Here is a 17,231-nt window from a genome sequence, read left to right as displayed (position 1 = left end):
TGGTTGCCCCATTTTGCACAGAGGCTCTTTATATCCCTCTAAGCAGCGAGCAAAGCTTTCATTTGCTGTGTAAAATGCTGCCTCCAGTCTGCCTTCTGATGGGCTCCAGGTTCTGTATCCACAGACTGGGGAATCCAGGCAGCCTATAAAACGTTAAATCTCAGCCTACCTGGGCTGGGTAAAATAAACAGGGCTCCTCAGCGATGTGGTTCTTGCTGCTGACCTACAGCTCTCTGGTCTCAACCAAAATAATACTAAAAAGGAACACACACGTAGAAGTGTTGCTTCAGGAATTGATCTTTAAAAGATTGGGGTCGTTCAGAGGCTATTAAAAGTTGAGCTTTTCCTCTTGCTCCAGTTTGAATTGGCCTCCTCGGGGACTGAAACAAAGTGGCTCTTTGCTGGGCTTGATCTCTTCGGTTCTGCAAGTATTGCTCTTTTATGGGGTCAAAATTAACATGCTTTGTTTTTTATCTAACAATGACCGAATCTGTGGCCTTTTAGCAGGCCTGTGCTCCAGCATCCCCAGCCACCACCACGCTGCTCTGGGAATAAGGTTTTGGGCAAACTGTGGAGTCAGCAGAGGGAGAGCAAGAATTTCTGTGGGTCCTACAGAACTAATGGCTTTTTCTGAGTTTAATGACTTGTGGGTTTGCAAACGTATGTGAAGCTTTTAAGCAGGGTGCTTTTTTTTCTTTCCCCACGCTTTCTCTGACACGAGGAAATAGTCCAACTTTCCAGCTTTCACTCTGAATTCTGACACTTTGGTCCTAACTTCTTTGACTGAAACCCCAAGCAGGAGTCTGAATGCCAGCCTGGATTTTTTCAGGGAAACAAAGAGCACTTTCAAGTATTGCTTTCTATTCCGGCCGAGCCAGAACGTTTCTCTGCAGTGCCTTGAAACTGCACTCAGGGTGTGCTGAGCTCTCTGGCTGCCCAAGGCGACTCTCAGCTGCCCGCAGTTGAACGCTGGGGCGCTCACAATGCGTGACCTGAAATGCCGCTTGCAGGACTGGAGAAGGTGTTTGTCCTGCAGAAATCCCACAGAGGAATAAGGGCTTATCTGAAGCATCAGCCCCCGGGTTACCCTGGCATTTGAAGGGGCTGCTAGCGAGCTGTCCAGCCTTCTCTTGAATGATCCATGACCTGTCAAGTTTGCATACTTGCTTTGACCGATGCTCTGAAGTGCTGCAGCAAGGGCACACCTGTCCTCAGGAACGCGCTCGGCTGCATAGCACTCCATGCCTCAGCTCTGGGAGCTGAGACCGGGGCCCAACCCTCTCCTTGTCCCTCCAGGCCTTCTGCAGAGACTCATTTATTCATACCCCGTAGCTCTTTCTTTGGTCTCCTCCTTCATTCCTGCTTCCTTTGATCCAGGCGCTGCACTCCATCAAAATGTGCTCCTGTGAATAGTGGCAGTCTGGGGGGAGAAGGAGCCGCCCTGGGCAGAGCTGGCCCTCCCTACTTTTCCCTGCCTGAACAATGCACGTACACGTTCTGCCTCCCCACCTGCACCATCCTGAACGTGTTTCCAAAGCAGCAGGTCTCAAATCCAGCTTTTTGACTTGTTGGGTTATTCACATTCTTGTAGTGTTTCTTCCATGTGTGCAGGGCCACCTCTGGCTTCCAGCAATGTCCAGCATGGAGCAGCTGGCAGCGCTGGAGCTGGGTTCTGCAGAGCTGGGAAGGTGATGCCAACGTAAGGTATGATACAGCACTGAAAGCAGCCATGAGGGCTGCAGGGCAAGCGGGCAGTCCCAGACATTGGCTTCTGCCACCCAGCTGTGAATTGTCACAGCTAACATGAAGGTCAGGCTGCAGCTGGGATCAGCCTGGGTATGGCACGCTAAGGGGGAGAGCAGTGACAGCAAGGCAGGGAGTTAAAAGCTCAGAGAGAGCCCTGCGGGGCCATGGATGAGTTGGGGAGGAGCATCCCCTTCCTTGCAGCACGTTCCTGTGATGGCGCAGCTCTGTGTCCTGCTGCCCTGGGGAGGATTGGCAGAACACCACTGAAGGTCGCGCTCAGGTCTGTAAACACAGTGTTGAACTTCCAGCAGGAAGGTGTTGGCTTCCCAGTGTTGACACAAGCGTGTGTCTGAGAGGCCCCTCCTTGGGAGGCCGCGCTGCTGCTGCTGTCCCGCTTAGGGAAGAGGAGCTTTGGAGGCTGCTTGGGTCAGGAATTGCTGCCTGCTCATTGCTGCGTGGTGGGATGTTCCCCTCTCTGCCTTAGGTCAGTGCTGTGCATTGCTGTCATGGTGGAGGAGCCAGGGAGGGACACAGTTCTGCATTCCTTTGCACTTACACCGTCCCTCGGTGCACTGTGTCCAAAACAACACAGGTCAGGAGATTTCATCACTCGAGGCAAACACAGCTCTTGCTTCGTGCTGCTGGCTCAGGCGTGGTCAGAGGAGATGCTCTGAGCTAATGACACTGCTGTACAAAGTTCAAGCTCTCTTCTGGGAGGAAGCACGGCCAAGAGAAAGCAGGCAGCAAAGGAAACGGATGCATAAACTTCCTCTTCCGAGTTCCCGGCTGGGCCCCAGTGCTGCTCTCAGGGACGGGTGCTTGGCATACGGAGCTGCGAGCAGGAGGAGGCTGCAGCCAGAGGGATGTACCTCCTGCACAGAGTCCGTGCCCAGGAGCCCTTCTGTGTCTCCCAGCTTCTTGTCTCAGAGGGATGGAGAAGATTCCCCCTATGGGAACAGCTGCTGGCTCAGAGCTGCTCTGCACCACAGCCCTTCTTCTTCCACTTTCTCCACCCCAAATGCATTGTGTGGTTGGTTTCTGCCTCTGCTCTTCCTTGAGACACCACTGAGTCCCTGCAGCCCACGTTGCTGTTCCTGTGACTTCCAGGGGTTGGTCCTGGTGGTCCCTTGAGACCAACTCCCTCCCTGTTATTTTTTTGCACACCGTAGGTATCTCAGTGGAATGGAGTTGAATTACAGACCTCCATTTGGGTCTGCAGCTTTCTTGGTCTGGGTAAGGATGGAGGTTGTGGGGCGGCCCGGCCTCTGGGAAGCTCCCAGATGAACTCTAAATGTTGAACAATCAGAGGGGCTTAATTCAAACCTGTGGCTCCTTACTAAGATAAGAAACAACAAAAACCCTTTTAAAACCAGTAGTGATTTCAGCCGTTTCCTATGGTTTCCCTTTTCTCCCACATGGCTCCTGGTTCCTGTGGCACCAGAATACATCCTCTTTGTGGAAATGCTCTTCCTCTCTGCTGTTGTTTCTGGAGGACGCCGGCACAGCCACATTGCTGCCAGGGCCGTGGGTCGAATGAGGGGGGGAAGCAAAGGGCAGGGACCTGCCTGCTGCTCCCTGCCTGCAGGATGTCTGCTCTTTGTGCGTGGGGCCGGGAGCAGCCCGTGCTTCTGTTTCCTTTGCAGCCCCTCTAAGATGTGCCCTCTGCTCCCTGGCTGTGTTGCTGATCCCTTTTCCTTCCGAAGGCGTCTCGTGGGCGCTGACCACACTGACCCCACTCCTACAGCAATGGGGAGCCCAGCACCAGCCCCATCTCTCCCTTTGGACTTCACCTTTCTATTGTGGGCTCCCCCTTTTATTTCCCATCTTCTCCCTCCTCCGGTAGCCCGTGGCAGCTCCTGTTCTGTTCATGTTCCCCAGTGGCTGTTTCTGCTTTTTCTCACGCTGAGCTGCATCCTCTTGCTGTGCCTCTTGTTAAGTGTGGTGTACGTGCTGCAGGATGAGGATTCTGGGGAATAAGGCAGGGATGAGACCTTTCTGAGTCAGAGGAATTCCTTACAGAGTCCTTCCCCTCGCAGGATCCAGGTTCTGTCTTGCTGTATTTCTTCTCTTTAGTCTCAGCTTTCTGAGTTAGTTCTTAGCAGATTCTTCCTAGCTTTTACTCCATTCATGGAGCATTAGCCACCAGCATTGTGCAAGGACATCTTGCTTTCATAGATAAGAATTCTTTACAGTTTCCTGGTAAACCTTCTGGCCTATGAACAGGCCGGGCACCTCTGCTCTCAGCCAAAGCTGACTGTGCAGTGTTGCAGTGTAGCTGCTCAAAATGCCAGACAATGTTCCCATGCATCTGGACTCCTGTCCATGTGCATTTTTCTATTCTGATGCCCTGTCCACCTCCTCTTGAACTCTTCTGATACAGAGGTTGTCTTTTACAACAGCTTCCAGCATCTGAAAGTGTCATTTTGTGTCCCTCCATCCAAATACAAACAAACCTCTGCCAATTGTGACTGTTTCCTTTTTCACCCCTTCCCTTTCTCCTCAACTCTTTCTTATTGCTATGGGTAATTCCACTGAGCTTTGAGTTGTTTGGCAGCACTGTTTGCATGCAGAATACTACGCAGCATCATTTGCTTTGCTGTGCTAACCAGAGCTGCTGACCATTGCAGATCATCTTGTGGATTGGCCTGGGAATGTTGATCATCAGCACCTACACCACCTTGTCTGCCACCGAGGACATGCCGGTGAAGACGGAAGTGGTGGGCATGGAGCACCTCGGGAGAGAGGAGGACAGGATGGAGCAGGATGCTGTCAAACTCCCAGGTATGTGGCTGCTTGAGTTGTGCTTCCAGCTCTGCTCCCAGCTCCGCCCGTGGTGAGCACTGGGTAACTTTCAGGAAGGCTGTGCTTCCAGGATTGCCTTTGGGAAAGACATGGTCCCTTTGGGGTCCTTTAGTGGGAACAGAGCACGGATGTCCCCACGAGGTGACCTGCACAAGGACAGCCTAGTGCTGGCTGACCAGGGCTGCTCCCAGCATGCTGCCAGCACATCATGCTCCCTGTAACCAGCCGTTCACGCCGCTCAAAGGTATGTAAATTTACAGGCACTGACTTTTTTAGGCTGTGAGGTTATAAATTTGGATTCGGATTTAGCTCAGACAAAGCCCTTGATTATGCCTCAGCTTTGTTTATGGGTCCACGTTATTTATTATTTGTTTACCATGGCCGTTGATGGAATTACAGCCGAACCTCCCTTCCCCAGCTGCAGGCTGGGCCCTCGCAAGGCCACCATGAGCAGGTGTCTCCTGACCTCGTGCTGCCCCTCCTCTGTGCCTGCGTCCTGTTTCTTTATTTTATTTTTGCTCCATTCTGCTCAAGCTTTTTGTTCTTTGGGGGCCTTGAAATATCCTCGCCGAGATTGAGAACGGAAGCGAGAGAAGGGCTGTCTCTTCTGGAGCTTATCCTCCCTCCCTGCTGTTGGCTGGGTTCCTGCTGAGCAGCTCTGAGCGTCTCCGACAGCGGTGCTGCCGCGATAACATTCACTCCTGGGTCGCTGCGTCCCTGGCAGCTGAGGGGTTTTCTGCCTCTGCTCTCACAGCTCACCCGAGATGCATACGCCTTCCCAGGCGCTGCGCTGCCCGTGAACTCTGAGCAAAAGATGCTCTCAATCCCTTAATCGTGTGCGCTCAGCAGGGCTGGGAGGAGGGATGCGATTGAATTCTTCCGTCTCGGTTAATTTTGGAGCAGTAATGGCCAAAGAACAGCTGCTCGTTTCAGGAGGAGTCGCTAATGACACGCATGCTTGTGGCTGGGAGGATAAAAGGAGTCCCATAAAGGATGGTGTCCGCTGGAGCTGCTCTATCTCTTTGCCACTTCTCCATGTGAAGCATTGTGGGGAGCTGCACTCAGTGGTTGCGTGGTGCCCGGTGTCTGCCCTGCTGTACCCATATTTCTCTGAGCTCTGCAGTGTCTGCACTACCTGAGGCTGGTTGCTGGGTTGTGTCAAAGAATCAGAACCATGGCATGGTTGGCTTGGGAGGGACCTTAAAGATCACCGAGCCCCAAAAGCTGTGCTGTGGCTTAGCTCAGGCTGCCCAGGGTCCATCCATAGTCTCTGGTACCTCCAGAGCTGGGGCACTCACACTTCTCAGGACAGCAGTGCCAGGACCTCACCGCCCCCTGGGTAAAGAATTCCCTCCTAGGACCTGGCAGCACGGTGCCCCAGCAATGGGGACGCACGGCTCTGCCTGTCCCCATGCGGGAGCTGTGGCCGCGCGCCGTCTGCCTGCTGCTGTCAGCGTGCAGGGGGAGCTTTACAGGCCCCTTTGATGTTGAGCAGCCCAGAACTGTGCAGACTTTCATTAAAGCCCTGCCCTGTGGGCCCTGGGATTATGAATATTAGAACATTGCCCTTTTATGTGAACACGTATTGACCGGCGAGCTCTGAATAGTGTTTTTACTAACGACACCCAAGTGCCCATTACAGCCCCAGCCTGTATTGCTTGAGGTTTACTGTCAGCAGCTCTTCGGGAAAGGTATAAAACCCCTTTCAGAAGCGTTCGGCTGCACCATGCAGCGTGCGTGCGGATGGTAAAAGGTTGCTAAGCTGCCTGTGGAAGCTCATGAAGGCAATTATCCATTAGGAGGAAAGAAAAAAAAAAATAGGAAAAAAAAAAAGGCTAATTAGGCAATTTCTCTCTGTATTTGAAAGCACCCTAGAGGGTCTCACGGGGCGGATTAAGATTTTGTAATATTTTTCAGCTCCTTACTCCGTTGCTGCTGCGTCGCTCTCTGCCTCTCGTCGCCTTGTGCAATGTTGGTAACAAAGCCCCGATTCACGCCGTGATGCAACGCGCCCTTTCCCCGCTGCACCACCAGCCCCACACATCCCATACCCCATGGGTGCGGGTGGCACCGGGCTGCCCGCTTCGATGCCTTGCATTGACCCCAAAAAGAGCCCATCCTGGGGCAGCTCCGCCAGCGGCGATGGCTGCGTTGTTTGCCGGAGTGGCCCTGAACATGTGCGAGCCATGGATTATGCACAGCCCCTAATCGCTGTAGGAACAGCTTGATGCTGCTGCAGCTCTCCCCGGTGCTTTGTGAGAGCGAGCTTTTAATAGTGCCTGTGACACAGAAAAGGAACTATCAGCCTCCTGTAATTTGGGTTCGTTTTTACTGCTGGTGCGTCAGGAGACAACTGTGAACTAATTTCAGGGATGCCATTTGATAACCTTGTGAAATCTGTCACCGTTTCATCCATCAGAGGGGAGCTCTCATGGGCGCCGCTCGGCTGGGGGTCGGTGCCTGTGTGTGCCTGGGGGCTCCCGTGTGCTCAGGGCTGTGTGGGGCAGCCCCACTCCATTCCTTCCCCTGGGGCTCAGTGGGTTCTGGGGGGCTGGTTTGCTCCCATCCCTCCATCCCCACATTTCTCCTATTGTAAAATGGGGCTGCTCCTTTTTGCTGGGCTGAAGTTCAGGCAGGCTGTGTCCCAAGGCTGCTGTCACCAAGGGGTGCTGCTCTCTGTCTCCTTGTGCTGTCCGTGCTCTCTTTCCCCCTTCCCCAAGCAGGATGCGTATGGGATGCATGGGTGCACAACCCAACACGGTCACTGCTACGGTGGACGAGAGAGCTGCAAAAAACCACGTGAGGAGGGATTTAATGCCTTTCTGGGACCGCTGCTCCCATCCGAAGCAGGAGCAGGGGGAAGGGAAGCTTTTAGGCTGCTAATCATGAAATTTTATTGCAGCCTGGAGAGGCTGCTGGCAAACCACAACACATCGGCGCGCACACGCGCTCACAAATCAGCTGCAGAAAGCCCCAGCAGCCCCCCCACGTCCGTGAGTGTGAGCGGAGCCGTGCTGCGGGTGAGCCCTGCGCAGGGCCGGGCGTGTTGCTGTAAGCCGAGGAGCTTTTATAGCCTCTCAGCCTTTGCCTGTAAAGTCCAACGCCGCTCATAAAACATTAAGAGGCACAGCATTACTGTAACGCTCTCCAAAGGGACCTGAAGGGCGACTAGACAGTTAGAGTGATTATTACACATCCTGAGCAAAATTGTTCTCTGCAAACCACATACAGCCCCTCATAGATTTCCATGCAGCGTGCGAGGTCGTTAATTCACGCCCTGATGATGAACTTAATTTTGTTTCCTGCTGAGCAAATGACGGCTTAGAGGCAACTTTGTCTTATTATGGCATGGAGACTTTGGGTTTTGTTTGTGTTTTGTTTTTCTTTCTGCCTTTCCCCGCATTGTTTTCAGAGCACGGACCGTGGGAGCCCTCTCCTGATTTACGACGGAGCTGCTGCAGCCGCGGGGCTGCTTCCACCTGCTGCAGCACACTGGGCATGGCACTACGGGCTGCGGGCACTGCGCCTGCTCTGCCTTAACTCCTCCGCTTCCCCTTAGCGTGCACAGCTTCCTTCTCTCCCAGATTTGTTCTGTTTGTTTCTTCTCTTTTCCCCCCTCCAACATCCTTTTTGCATTATGGCCACCTCTGGTTGTGATTTCCTTCTGCATTTGCAGCTTTCTGCAGCTCTGATTTCATCCACGACGCAGTTCCCCCGTACACAGCGATCTCCCCGCTCCGCCAACCAACGAAGGATGCCTTTCCTCCAATAGAGTCAATAATGTTTTGCTGCTGGGCCAAGGTTTCACTGGGAACGTGGGTGGGAGCAGCACTGAGCACCTCCCTGCACGGCCCTGCATCCTGCTGCTTCCCAGGGCGCACATCCAGCAGTGGGCACCAACCCCTGCTCTCTGCACGGAGCATCCTGCCCTGACCACTGAGCCCTGGGGAGCCCCTCTATGGAGGCAGACCCTTGGGATAGGCTGTGGTTTCTCAGAACACCCACATCCCTTCCTCCCACCCTCACTGCAGAACACGGCCGGGGCAGAACTCAGGGCCAAGGACTCCAGGTTTCTGGCTGAGCCCTGCGTGCTTCTGGCACGGCTCCTTCTGGGCCAGGATTTGGCCTTTTTCTTCCCCAGCTTGGGTAAGGCCCACGCAGCTGAAGTTGTGGCAATCACTCCTTTCCCATGAGTTCATCTTGTAATAAATCGCACCAGTCCTGTGGAGGGGGAGGAGAAAATTGAAAGATGTTTATAGAATTAATTCCCCAAAGGAAATCGCATGGGGGAGGGCAGAAAGGGGGGGGAGAGACTTGGGAATTTTTTTTGTTACAGAAGATAATTTTTTTTTCTTCCTTGTGTTGGATGGAAAAAAAATCTGCAGTTCAACTTCAGTGCTGGGAAATGATTGTTTCCTCCTCTGCTTGTGTCCTATGGAGCAACGTGCTCCATGGTCCCAGTGCCTTCTCTCCCAACACTTTGGTCCTTCCCACAGGGGCTTTGTCCTCACGATCTTCCCATTCTGCTCCCCAAAACCCGCTGCTCTCTTCCCTCCTCTTCCAGGGTGATCAGCCGGGCTGGGCAAATGCTCTGGCACTGATATGAAAATTGAAAGGAATACGTACCAAAACAGGTGCGGAGCTGCTCTGTGGTGTGCTCCCAGCATGGGCGGGCGCTGGGGGCTGTGCGGAGCCCCCCCTGGTTTCCCCCATGCTCACAACCATGCAGCGGGCAGCCCAGGCGGATGCTACCATCTGGTGGCTCGGGCTCGCAGCAGCTCTGGCTCCGCACTGCTGCACTGAGGAAAGGAGCAGCAAGCAGAACAAAGCCCCGGCCCCGCTTCACTGGCGCTGGGGGAAATAGAGCTGCCGCGTGGAGCAGGGCTGCTGTGGGCACAGCAACCACCTGGGTGCTGTCGGGGGGTTGTCGGTGCGGCCATGCATAACCCCTTTCACTAACAGTGCTGCGTTTCTAGAGCAGAACCCGGTGGTGGAGGAGGCAGAGGATGATCGCCATAAACCCAAACTGCTGGATGAGAAGGAGGAGATGGAGCAGCCACAAATCAAAGTGCCCATGGAGGTACCTGAGAGAGACGAGGAGAGAGGAAAGCCAGAGGAGAAAGTGCAGCTGGACCGGCCCGACCAAGGTAAGGAGGGGTGTGGGGAAAGGCCATCAGCTCTGGGACTGCTTTGGGTAAAGGTCCTAATCTCTGCTGGCTGCCTGGTGGGTTGAAGGTGGTGCGCTGTATGATGCTACTGGGACTAATTATGAGTGCAGCCTGTTGATGAGGAAGCAGATGTGGGGGGCAGTGGGTACCCAGGCATGGCCACATACACCATGAGCCCTGACCTTGCTGCCATACGCTGTAGGTATCGCCCTGCCCATGGGGGAAGCACATCGCCATGAGCCGCCCGTCCCACATGATGAAGTGGTGGTGGACATGGGGCGGGAACGTGAGGACTCAGTGGAGAACAAACAGGCACTCGGAGGAGAAGAAGGGAACGCACTGAAGGCGGCTGAGCTGCATCCCCAGAAAGAGGCAGAAGGGAAAGAAGTGATTGCTGAGAGCCACGCGCAGGGAGGGACTGAGAAACCTGTAAAGAATCTGAAGAACGCCCCGGAGGTGAGCGTGCCGAAGGATGGCCGGCTGCCATACAAAGAGCAGGAGCCAGGCAGAGCAGCGCCGGATGCCAAGGCTCGAACTGCCGTGCTGGCCGGTGAGAAGAATGCTGAGGCTGCAGGCGATGGGGAGAAAACAAAGCTGCAGTTCCCCAGGAAGGCGGAGGAGGTGGTGAAGTCCCTGGAGAAGGAAGCAGACCCTGGTAAGCTCCCTCTGGTCCTGTAATGTGCCCCCGGTGAGTGTCCTTGCTCCATCCTTCGTCCCGGTGTTTCCTTCTGATTTCACAAGATGAGTGTATGAGCATGCACAGCCCCTTCAGCTGCTGCTGGCAGAAAGGAGGAATCTGGTGGCTTTGACAGCTACTGTAATATCTGTCAAACAGTTGTTTGCCAGCCTGCTAAATGTCAGGTGCCGTGCTGTTCCTGAGCGTCTCCCAACTCACTGGGGATGCGGAGCTGGGAGATCTTGACAGGTAACACATTGCTAAGTGCCCATCTGAAAGCGACTCAGAGCCATTTGTGCATTTTAATTGGCTGAGGTAGTTAGCACTGGCTCGCTGCCACGAGTCTATAAGATTGTTAAATATTTTTTTTTATTATTTTATTACTTCCCTTGCAGTCATCAGGTTGAATATAAACTGTGCTGGCACGGGCAGGGATGGTGTGACACTGAGTCGCTGTACAGGACCGTGAGCTCCTCCCCGATGCCAGCGCCTGTTGGTTTGTTCATCTGCAGGTGAGAAGCCAGAGCTGCCCCTCCCGGAGCGCGTGGAGCCAGCTCAGCCCCAGCAGCTGGAGCAGAGGGAGAGCTGGAACGGCGAGGACAAGCAACCGGAGAACGCAGAGAACAAGCTGGAGGGTGAGTGCAGAACGTGGGCTGCCAGTGCAGGATTCCTCTGCGGGATGAACGTGCCAGCCCTGCCAGGCCTGGCTCTGCTGAGCACATAGCTTGGGGCCAGAGTCACCTCGGCGACGGCAGCAATTAGTGCCTGTCTGCAGCTGACGCCTCCGGCGGAGGTTGGCACGTTGTTGGAGGAGTCCCTGGCACGGCGAGGCCGTGAGTCACGGCTGCTCCCCTGCTTCCTGCTCCAGTGCCAGCAGCACTGACTCCATCTGAGCACAGCCAGCGTGAGGCCGTTTGGGTTCTGCAAAACATGGGCAGAGCTGGGTGCCCTGCAGGGTGGGGAGCCCGGGGTGCCCCCTCCGTGGGGCCACGTGCCCACCTGGCAGCACGCTGTGACCCCGGGGCTGCGCTGCCCTCGGCGGGGTGAGCCCGAGTGCTTTGCTTTTATGACTGTTGATGTTTTGCTGAAGAGTGCCTGTTAGAGCCCAACCCAAGCGCTGGCTGAGGTCTGCTTCCCGACATCAAAGGGGAGCTGGGAAGCAGCACAGCCTTTGTTTGCGGGGAAGAGGTGTGCCACACAAACACGGAGCTCCGCGTGTTTGCGAAGCTCTCAGCCAGAAACGCTTTGATTTGGCGTTAAACCTTCGCCTGCTCTCAACCCAACTGTTCCCATGCTGCGCTGGGACCGGCAGGCTCGGAAGGGGAGATGGCAGAAATGCTTTCATTGTTTATTTGGAACAAAGTGAGAAAAATAAACAGATCGCGAGGAGTCAATTGTGCTCTGAAAGGCCGCGCTCCCCCCGCAGCCCCACATTCTGCAGCACAGTGAGAGGGGAATTCTGGAGGCCCTCAGCTAATAGCACTGTAACGTGAACTGGAAATACTTCTCCGTAATCACTTTGTGGGTGATTAGCAGGACAGGGGTAGGCGGCGTGTGCTGGGAAGGGATTAACGTGAGCTGCATCCCGTTTTAATTTAGATGGCATTTTACAGGCTATTAATTTTGACATTATTTCCTCTGGGGCAAAATGGTTGAGAAACACCTCGAGTTTGGGGGAAAAGCTGCTGGTTGGTGCAGGAGGTGAGTGCCACACACCCATGCTCTGCAGATGGGATCCATCCAGTGGCTCCTGAGAGCAGAGCAGCAGCAGTGCAGCACTGGGACCATTTTGTGCATGTTGTGCAGCGAGTGAATCAACCTGAGTCATTGCAGCCTGTGCTCTGCTTTGTGTAACTCTCTCCATAGGGTCAGACTGGTGGGCAGGATTCCCGGTCCCAGTGCTTGGATCTGCTGCCTGGTGCTGTGTTTGCAGCCTGCCCTGGAGCTGCACGCAGGCTGCCTGGACGTGCCCCTCCTGCAGTGCCCACAGCCAGAGCTGTGCAGGGTCATGCCATGGTGTTTCCTGCTCCAGAGGGAACCCAGCAGCATTTACAGATCAGGATTTCCAGCTAAAGGAAGCCACTGCAGTCCCTCCAGCACTGAGAGCTGAGTAGTGTGGATTTGGGGTCATGGATTTTTTTCTTTTTTTCTGTTTCTAGAAGCAGAGCAGGCAAAAATGCTGGATCACGCCATGCTGCTGCAGGTGATCAAAGAACAGCAGGTGCAGCAAAAGCAGCTACTTGATCAGCAGGCAAAGCTGCTGGCTGTGATTGAAGAGCAGCACAAGGAGATCCACCAGCAAAGGCAGGAGGAGGGAGGAGAGGAGAAGCCAAAACAAGGTAAGGAAACCACTGGGGAGCGTGAGCCCCTCTGTGAGCTGCTCACTGCTCAGAGCAGCTCCAAAATCAGGCTGGGGGAGCTCCAGGTCCCTCCAGCATATGGCAAAGTTCAGTCTGCAGCAAGACATTCCTGACTGTGTCTGATTAAGTTCCAGGGTGGGGATCCCCCATGCAGAGATAATGCTCCTGTTCACATCTCACCTTATTTCCCCACCTGGCCCTTGGTGGTGATCTCATTCTTCAGTCCCTTGTTGTGCAGAGCATGGTGGGAGCAGGGAACCTATTGCTCTCTGTAAGAAAAAAGGTTGTACATGTCAGTTTTTCTTCTGCAGCAGAGATGCAACAGGAGCCTGCTGTGCCTCTCTCCAAGAGTAAGGAGGAAGAGAACCTAGGAGCTAAGCAAGAAGCTGCTGCAAAGCCACTTGGTAAAGAGGCACGGGAGCACCCAGTGCTGGGTGCAGGTGGGCAGCCTGCTGAGTCAGCTGAGCAGCGCAGGGTGACTGCAGGAAGGCTGGAGGAAGCTGGAAACAGGCGTGAGATTCCTGGGGTTCCTCCCAAGGAGCGGAAGGTGCCACAACAGGAGATTGACAGAGCTGTTAGAAACGCCGCAGAGAACAGGGATCCCCTTCACGGAGATGCCCAACGTGTTCCAGCAGCCAGAAACCACCTAGAAAAGAAGCCCTTGGCTGAGGATGCGGGAGGAGGTCATGAAGCCAAAGCTGGAAGAGACGTCCACAAGAATTCCCTGAAAGCTGTGGAAGCAGCTACAGTTCCTATCCAAAGAGAACAGCTGGGAGCTGCCAAAGTTCAGGGAGTAGCAGGAAGGAGTCTGGAAAGAGACTCGGGAATAGACCTTAAAGCCAAAGCAGTGAGTCAGGTGGAGCCCAAAGACCTGGCAGTTGCACTGGACTCCTTGAATAAACGGAAAATGGCAGGGAGTGAGCAGCACCTACGGGAGCATCTGAGAGCTGCAGATGTTGAAGGGGCTGATAAACAGCAACCAGCCTCACGGGGGGACCCGGCCAGCAACGTGCAGGTGAAGGAAGAGGATCTTCGGGAGAGGGTGGTGGATGTGGCCCAGGACCCTCAGGGAGAGCTCCAGGGCAAGCAGAGGCGTGTGGTTGGAGGGCTGGCAAATGGTGCTGAGAAGAAACCGAGCCCTGAGAACGCTGCTGCCCAAAAGCTGGAGAAAGGAGCTGCCGTCCCTGGGGACCAAAAACAGGATCATGACGTCAAACCGAACCGGGACCTGAAACTACAGGTGGACCTGGACCTGCGGAGGAGGAGGCGGGACCTGCTGCCTCGCCAGGAGGAGGAGGAGGAAGCCGTGCAGGGGGCGGGGGTCTTTATTGGCCTCAACCCCCTTCCAGATGTGAAAGTGAATGACCTGCGCAGCGCTCTGGAGACGCGGCTGAACCAAGTGGCAGAGGGAGCACAGCAGGTGGTCCACAGCCGGCAGATCAAGCAGATGACGGAGGCGGATGGGAGCATGTGAGAGGGTGGCCGTGCGCTGTGGGTGGCTCAGGGTGTTGGCCACGGGTGCGAGGCTGGCAGGCTCTGCAGGGGAGGCTGCAGTTCTCCGGCTGTTTGCAGTTCTCAGGCTGTTTGCAGTTCTCAGGCTGTTTGCTGCACGAGCCAGCTGTGTGTTGTTGGATGCAGCGTGCGACCCGTGGGGTCTCCTGGAGCTGCAAGTGCTGTGTGGGCTCCTGGAGTCCCTGCAGGGTCAACCCATCCCCTCATGTGCCTGTAGGGAGCTGAGGAGGTGACAACTGTGAAAGCAAAACTCCCACTGTCTTCTGGCTTTCAGAGGTTGCCATTGAACCTGGTTCCCTGCCAGCTTCCAGGGGCTGTTTTCAACGTCTTGTTCATATCAAATTGCCTTCTCCCTCCAGCTTTCAGCTCCCCCTTCAGAGCCGAGGTGTCTGTCCATGAGGTTCCCCTGCTTGGAGAGGCTTCTCTGGGTCCTTCCCACCCAGGGCTTTGGGGCAGGGAGAGATGCCTGACTCGTGAAGGGTTTTGTTCTGGATTAGCACCAAGGCAGATTGAGCTGAGGACAGGCTTAGCTAATTGCTTTGGTGTTTCTCTTGAAATGGGAGCTGTTAGTCTTGCTTGTTTAGGAGATAGTTGTGGTTTAGGGACCTAGTTTAGTAGAAATGCTGCCTTAAACGGGCACAACCGCTGCTGTTGTGCTGCCTCTACTCCCAGGGATTTAATTGGTTGGCCACACACTAGCAATAATGATGAGCTCTGCTCTCTCTTCACCCTCTGTGAATGCTCACGCTCTCATCTCTGCTTTCAAGCTCGACTTCTTCAGTCCAAAGTGCATTTCAAAGCTCAGCCGGGGGGCTGCAAACCGCCTCCTCTCCAGCTTGATTTTTCTGCAAGGGGCAACTAATTTAAGAACAAAACATGTGGCTTAAAAGGGCGGACTCGAGGGGCTTGGCTCAATCATACCTACCTCTTCTCTGTAACTCAATGGAGCTGTTTGTTTTGTGTGTTCTTGTTCCGTGCTGTGTTTTACATCCATAGATATCAGTGCTCTGCCCCTGAAAATGTATTTTATGAGCAAGGACGGGAAGGGCTCTGGTTTGTTGCAGACTCCTAGACAGTGGTTCATCCCATTGTTCCTTATCGTTGCATCCTGACTTACGAATGTAAGAAAACAAATCCCAAAGCTCACACTAAAACGGCTGACGTTTCCCAGCCTGGAGTCTACAGACCTCATCACTGTGGTGGTTTTTATATCAGTATCTCTAAAGTGTCTTTGGTAAACTACCCTCGTTGAGTTTGTGTCCAGTGGGACCTCCTGGAGACAGAGATGGGGCATCACCAGGCCTGTAGGACAGCCACGCTGTTCTGTAATGGGGCCTTGGCTGCGTTGCTTGTGTCTGCTCCAGCAGCCAAAGTCTGCTGTGTGCCTGCACCTGTTGTTTGAAGGACATCCTTGAGTTAATGCAGCACGGAGACATAGAGCGACTCAGCCCCATTTCTTCACCAGGAGCTCCCACCCCGCTTCCCTGTGCGTCTCCTCGTGACTGCCGTAGCCTTAACCCTCAGGACTTCATTGTACAAGTGAGCTTCTCCATCGCGCTGTCTTAAAGCACAACCAGCAGGAGCCCTGCACAGCAGGGACTGGGCAAGGCAGGGGCTCAAGAGCACATTGCTCAGTGTTGGAGCCTGCAGTGTGCTTTGTCACTGGCCTTTCTATAGGAGGAGCCTTCCCTTCTCACAGTGCTGGGGCCACCCGAGGACAAGGACACGCTCCTGCCCCGTGGTGCTGCCATGCATTTGGTGACGTGGGTTTGTTGCTGAACGTCTCCGTGGCATCGTGGGTTTGTTGGCATTTGTCTCCATGAACACAGAGGACCAAAGATACCCGGCCATTCCCCAGCAGCCCAGGAGGGGCAGCGCATGGCTGTTCCTTAACAGGGACCGTCTGTAGCGGGGCTGGTGGGAGACGGAACCGTGCGGATCAATAAAATAAGCTGAAGCATTTCGATCTGATTTTAGTGCTTTAATAAACGGGTTGATGGGGAAAAGCTGCGTGGGGTGAAGGAGCCTGAGGTTGGGGTTGTAATAGAGGCCAACCCTGAGCTCCAGCTGTCAGCTCCATCACTTCGGTCACCTCCATCACCTCGGTCAGCTTCATCACTTTGCCGTCGCCGCCGCCTGCAGATTGACCTGTGTGAGCTGGTCCCGGTTCCTCCATCCCCATATTACAGAGTCACAGAATGACCCGGGTTGGAAGGGACCTCAAGGATCATGTAGTTCCAACCCCCTGCCTGGCAGGGCCACCAAACATACACCTTTACTAGATCAGGTTGCCCAGGGCCCCGTCCAACCTGGTCTTTAACACCTCCAAGGACGGGGCATCCACAACCTCCCTGTGCAGCCTGTTCCAGTTCCTAACCACTCTCATAGTGAAGAACTCCCCCCTTACATCCAACCTAAATCTTCCCTCTTTTAACTTCAAACCATTTCCCCGTGTCCTGCTATTGTCAGCCCTTTCCTGGCAGTAAGTTCCCCTCAGGTACTGACAGGCTGCACTGAGGTCACCCCTCAGCCTTCTCTTCTCCAATTGAACACACCCATCTCCCTCATCCTGTCCCCGTGGTGCCGCTGCTCCAGCCCCGTATCCCGGTCCCATATTGGTCCGTACCGCTCTATGGCAGCACTCCCGCAGCGCCCAGAACTCCCTCACACACGCGTCCCGTCGCAGCTCCGCGTTCCCGGCCGATGCCGCGGCCACGCACCGCCCGTAGGCTGCGGCCTAAAGCGGGGACAGGAAACAACCGGAGTCACCACAGCCCGACATGGCTCCCATGTGTCCCGGTGTGTGCTCCAGGCCGGGCCCCACCTGCTCCCCGCACGCCGCCAACACAGCGGGGAAGCGCCGCAGCCGCGCTCGAGCCCGGAGCCAAACGCCTCGGCCCGACATCACCTCATGCACAGGGCGCCGCCATGATGGCGGAAGAGCTGTTGGCTGCCCGCCTCTTGATA

General features: G+C 54.8%; 2 protein-coding genes across 3 annotated transcripts in view; one reads left to right on the top strand and one right to left on the bottom strand.

Moving 5' to 3' along the window:
- Positions 1-16,226, top strand: part of SLC38A10 (solute carrier family 38 member 10) — a 30,131-nt gene extending 13,905 nt beyond the window's left edge. The window contains exons 11-16 of one of the 2 annotated variants that reach the window (XM_015879949.2): positions 4,374-4,527; positions 9,525-9,695; positions 9,919-10,371; positions 10,905-11,027; positions 12,552-12,731; positions 13,067-16,226. In XM_015879949.2, coding sequence (XP_015735435.1) covers positions 4,374-4,527; positions 9,525-9,695; positions 9,919-10,371; positions 10,905-11,027; positions 12,552-12,731; positions 13,067-14,226 — 2,241 coding nt within the window. In that variant the 3' untranslated portion in view covers positions 14,227-16,226. Of the gene's footprint in view, positions 1-4,373; positions 4,528-9,524; positions 9,696-9,918; positions 10,372-10,904; positions 11,028-12,551; positions 12,732-13,063 lie in introns of both variants that reach the window. The other variant, XM_015879948.2, reaches the window with a different exon arrangement.
- Positions 16,227-16,230: 4 nt separating this feature from the next.
- Positions 16,231-17,222, bottom strand: NDUFAF8 (NADH:ubiquinone oxidoreductase complex assembly factor 8). Its single transcript, XM_015879950.1, has 3 exons — positions 17,089-17,222; positions 16,891-17,001; positions 16,231-16,400 (listed from the first exon to the last, which is right to left on the bottom strand). The coding sequence occupies exons 1-3, from the start codon at positions 17,167-17,169 to the stop codon at positions 16,380-16,382; spliced, it is 213 nt and encodes a 70-aa protein (XP_015735436.1). The 5' UTR covers positions 17,170-17,222; the 3' UTR covers positions 16,231-16,379.
- Between the last annotated feature and the right edge of the window lie 9 nt (positions 17,223-17,231).

Source organism: Coturnix japonica, chromosome 18 (genome assembly GCF_001577835.2).
Source record: "Coturnix japonica isolate 7356 chromosome 18, Coturnix japonica 2.1, whole genome shotgun sequence".
Lineage (NCBI taxonomy): Eukaryota > Metazoa > Chordata > Aves > Galliformes > Phasianidae > Coturnix > Coturnix japonica.
The sequence above is the reverse complement of the archived record's forward strand: the minus strand, read 5'-3'. Positions and strand labels throughout refer to the sequence as shown.

What these genes read in the sequence shown, in the direction of transcription:
- NDUFAF8 (XM_015879950.1), bottom strand. Translation starts at nt 17,169, where the DNA reads ATGTCGGGCCGAGGCGTTTGGCTCCGGGCTCGAGCGCGGCTGCGGCGC. An exon ending in TGGCGGCGTGCGGGGAGCAG is followed by an intron (nt 17,002 to 17,088) that starts GTGGGGCCCGGC and finishes TCCCCGCTTTAG; the next exon opens with GCCGCAGCCTACGGGCGGTG. An exon ending in GGGAGTGCTGCCATAGAGCG is followed by an intron (nt 16,401 to 16,890) that starts GTACGGACCAAT and finishes GTCAATCTGCAG; the next exon opens with GCGGCGGCGACGGCAAAGTG.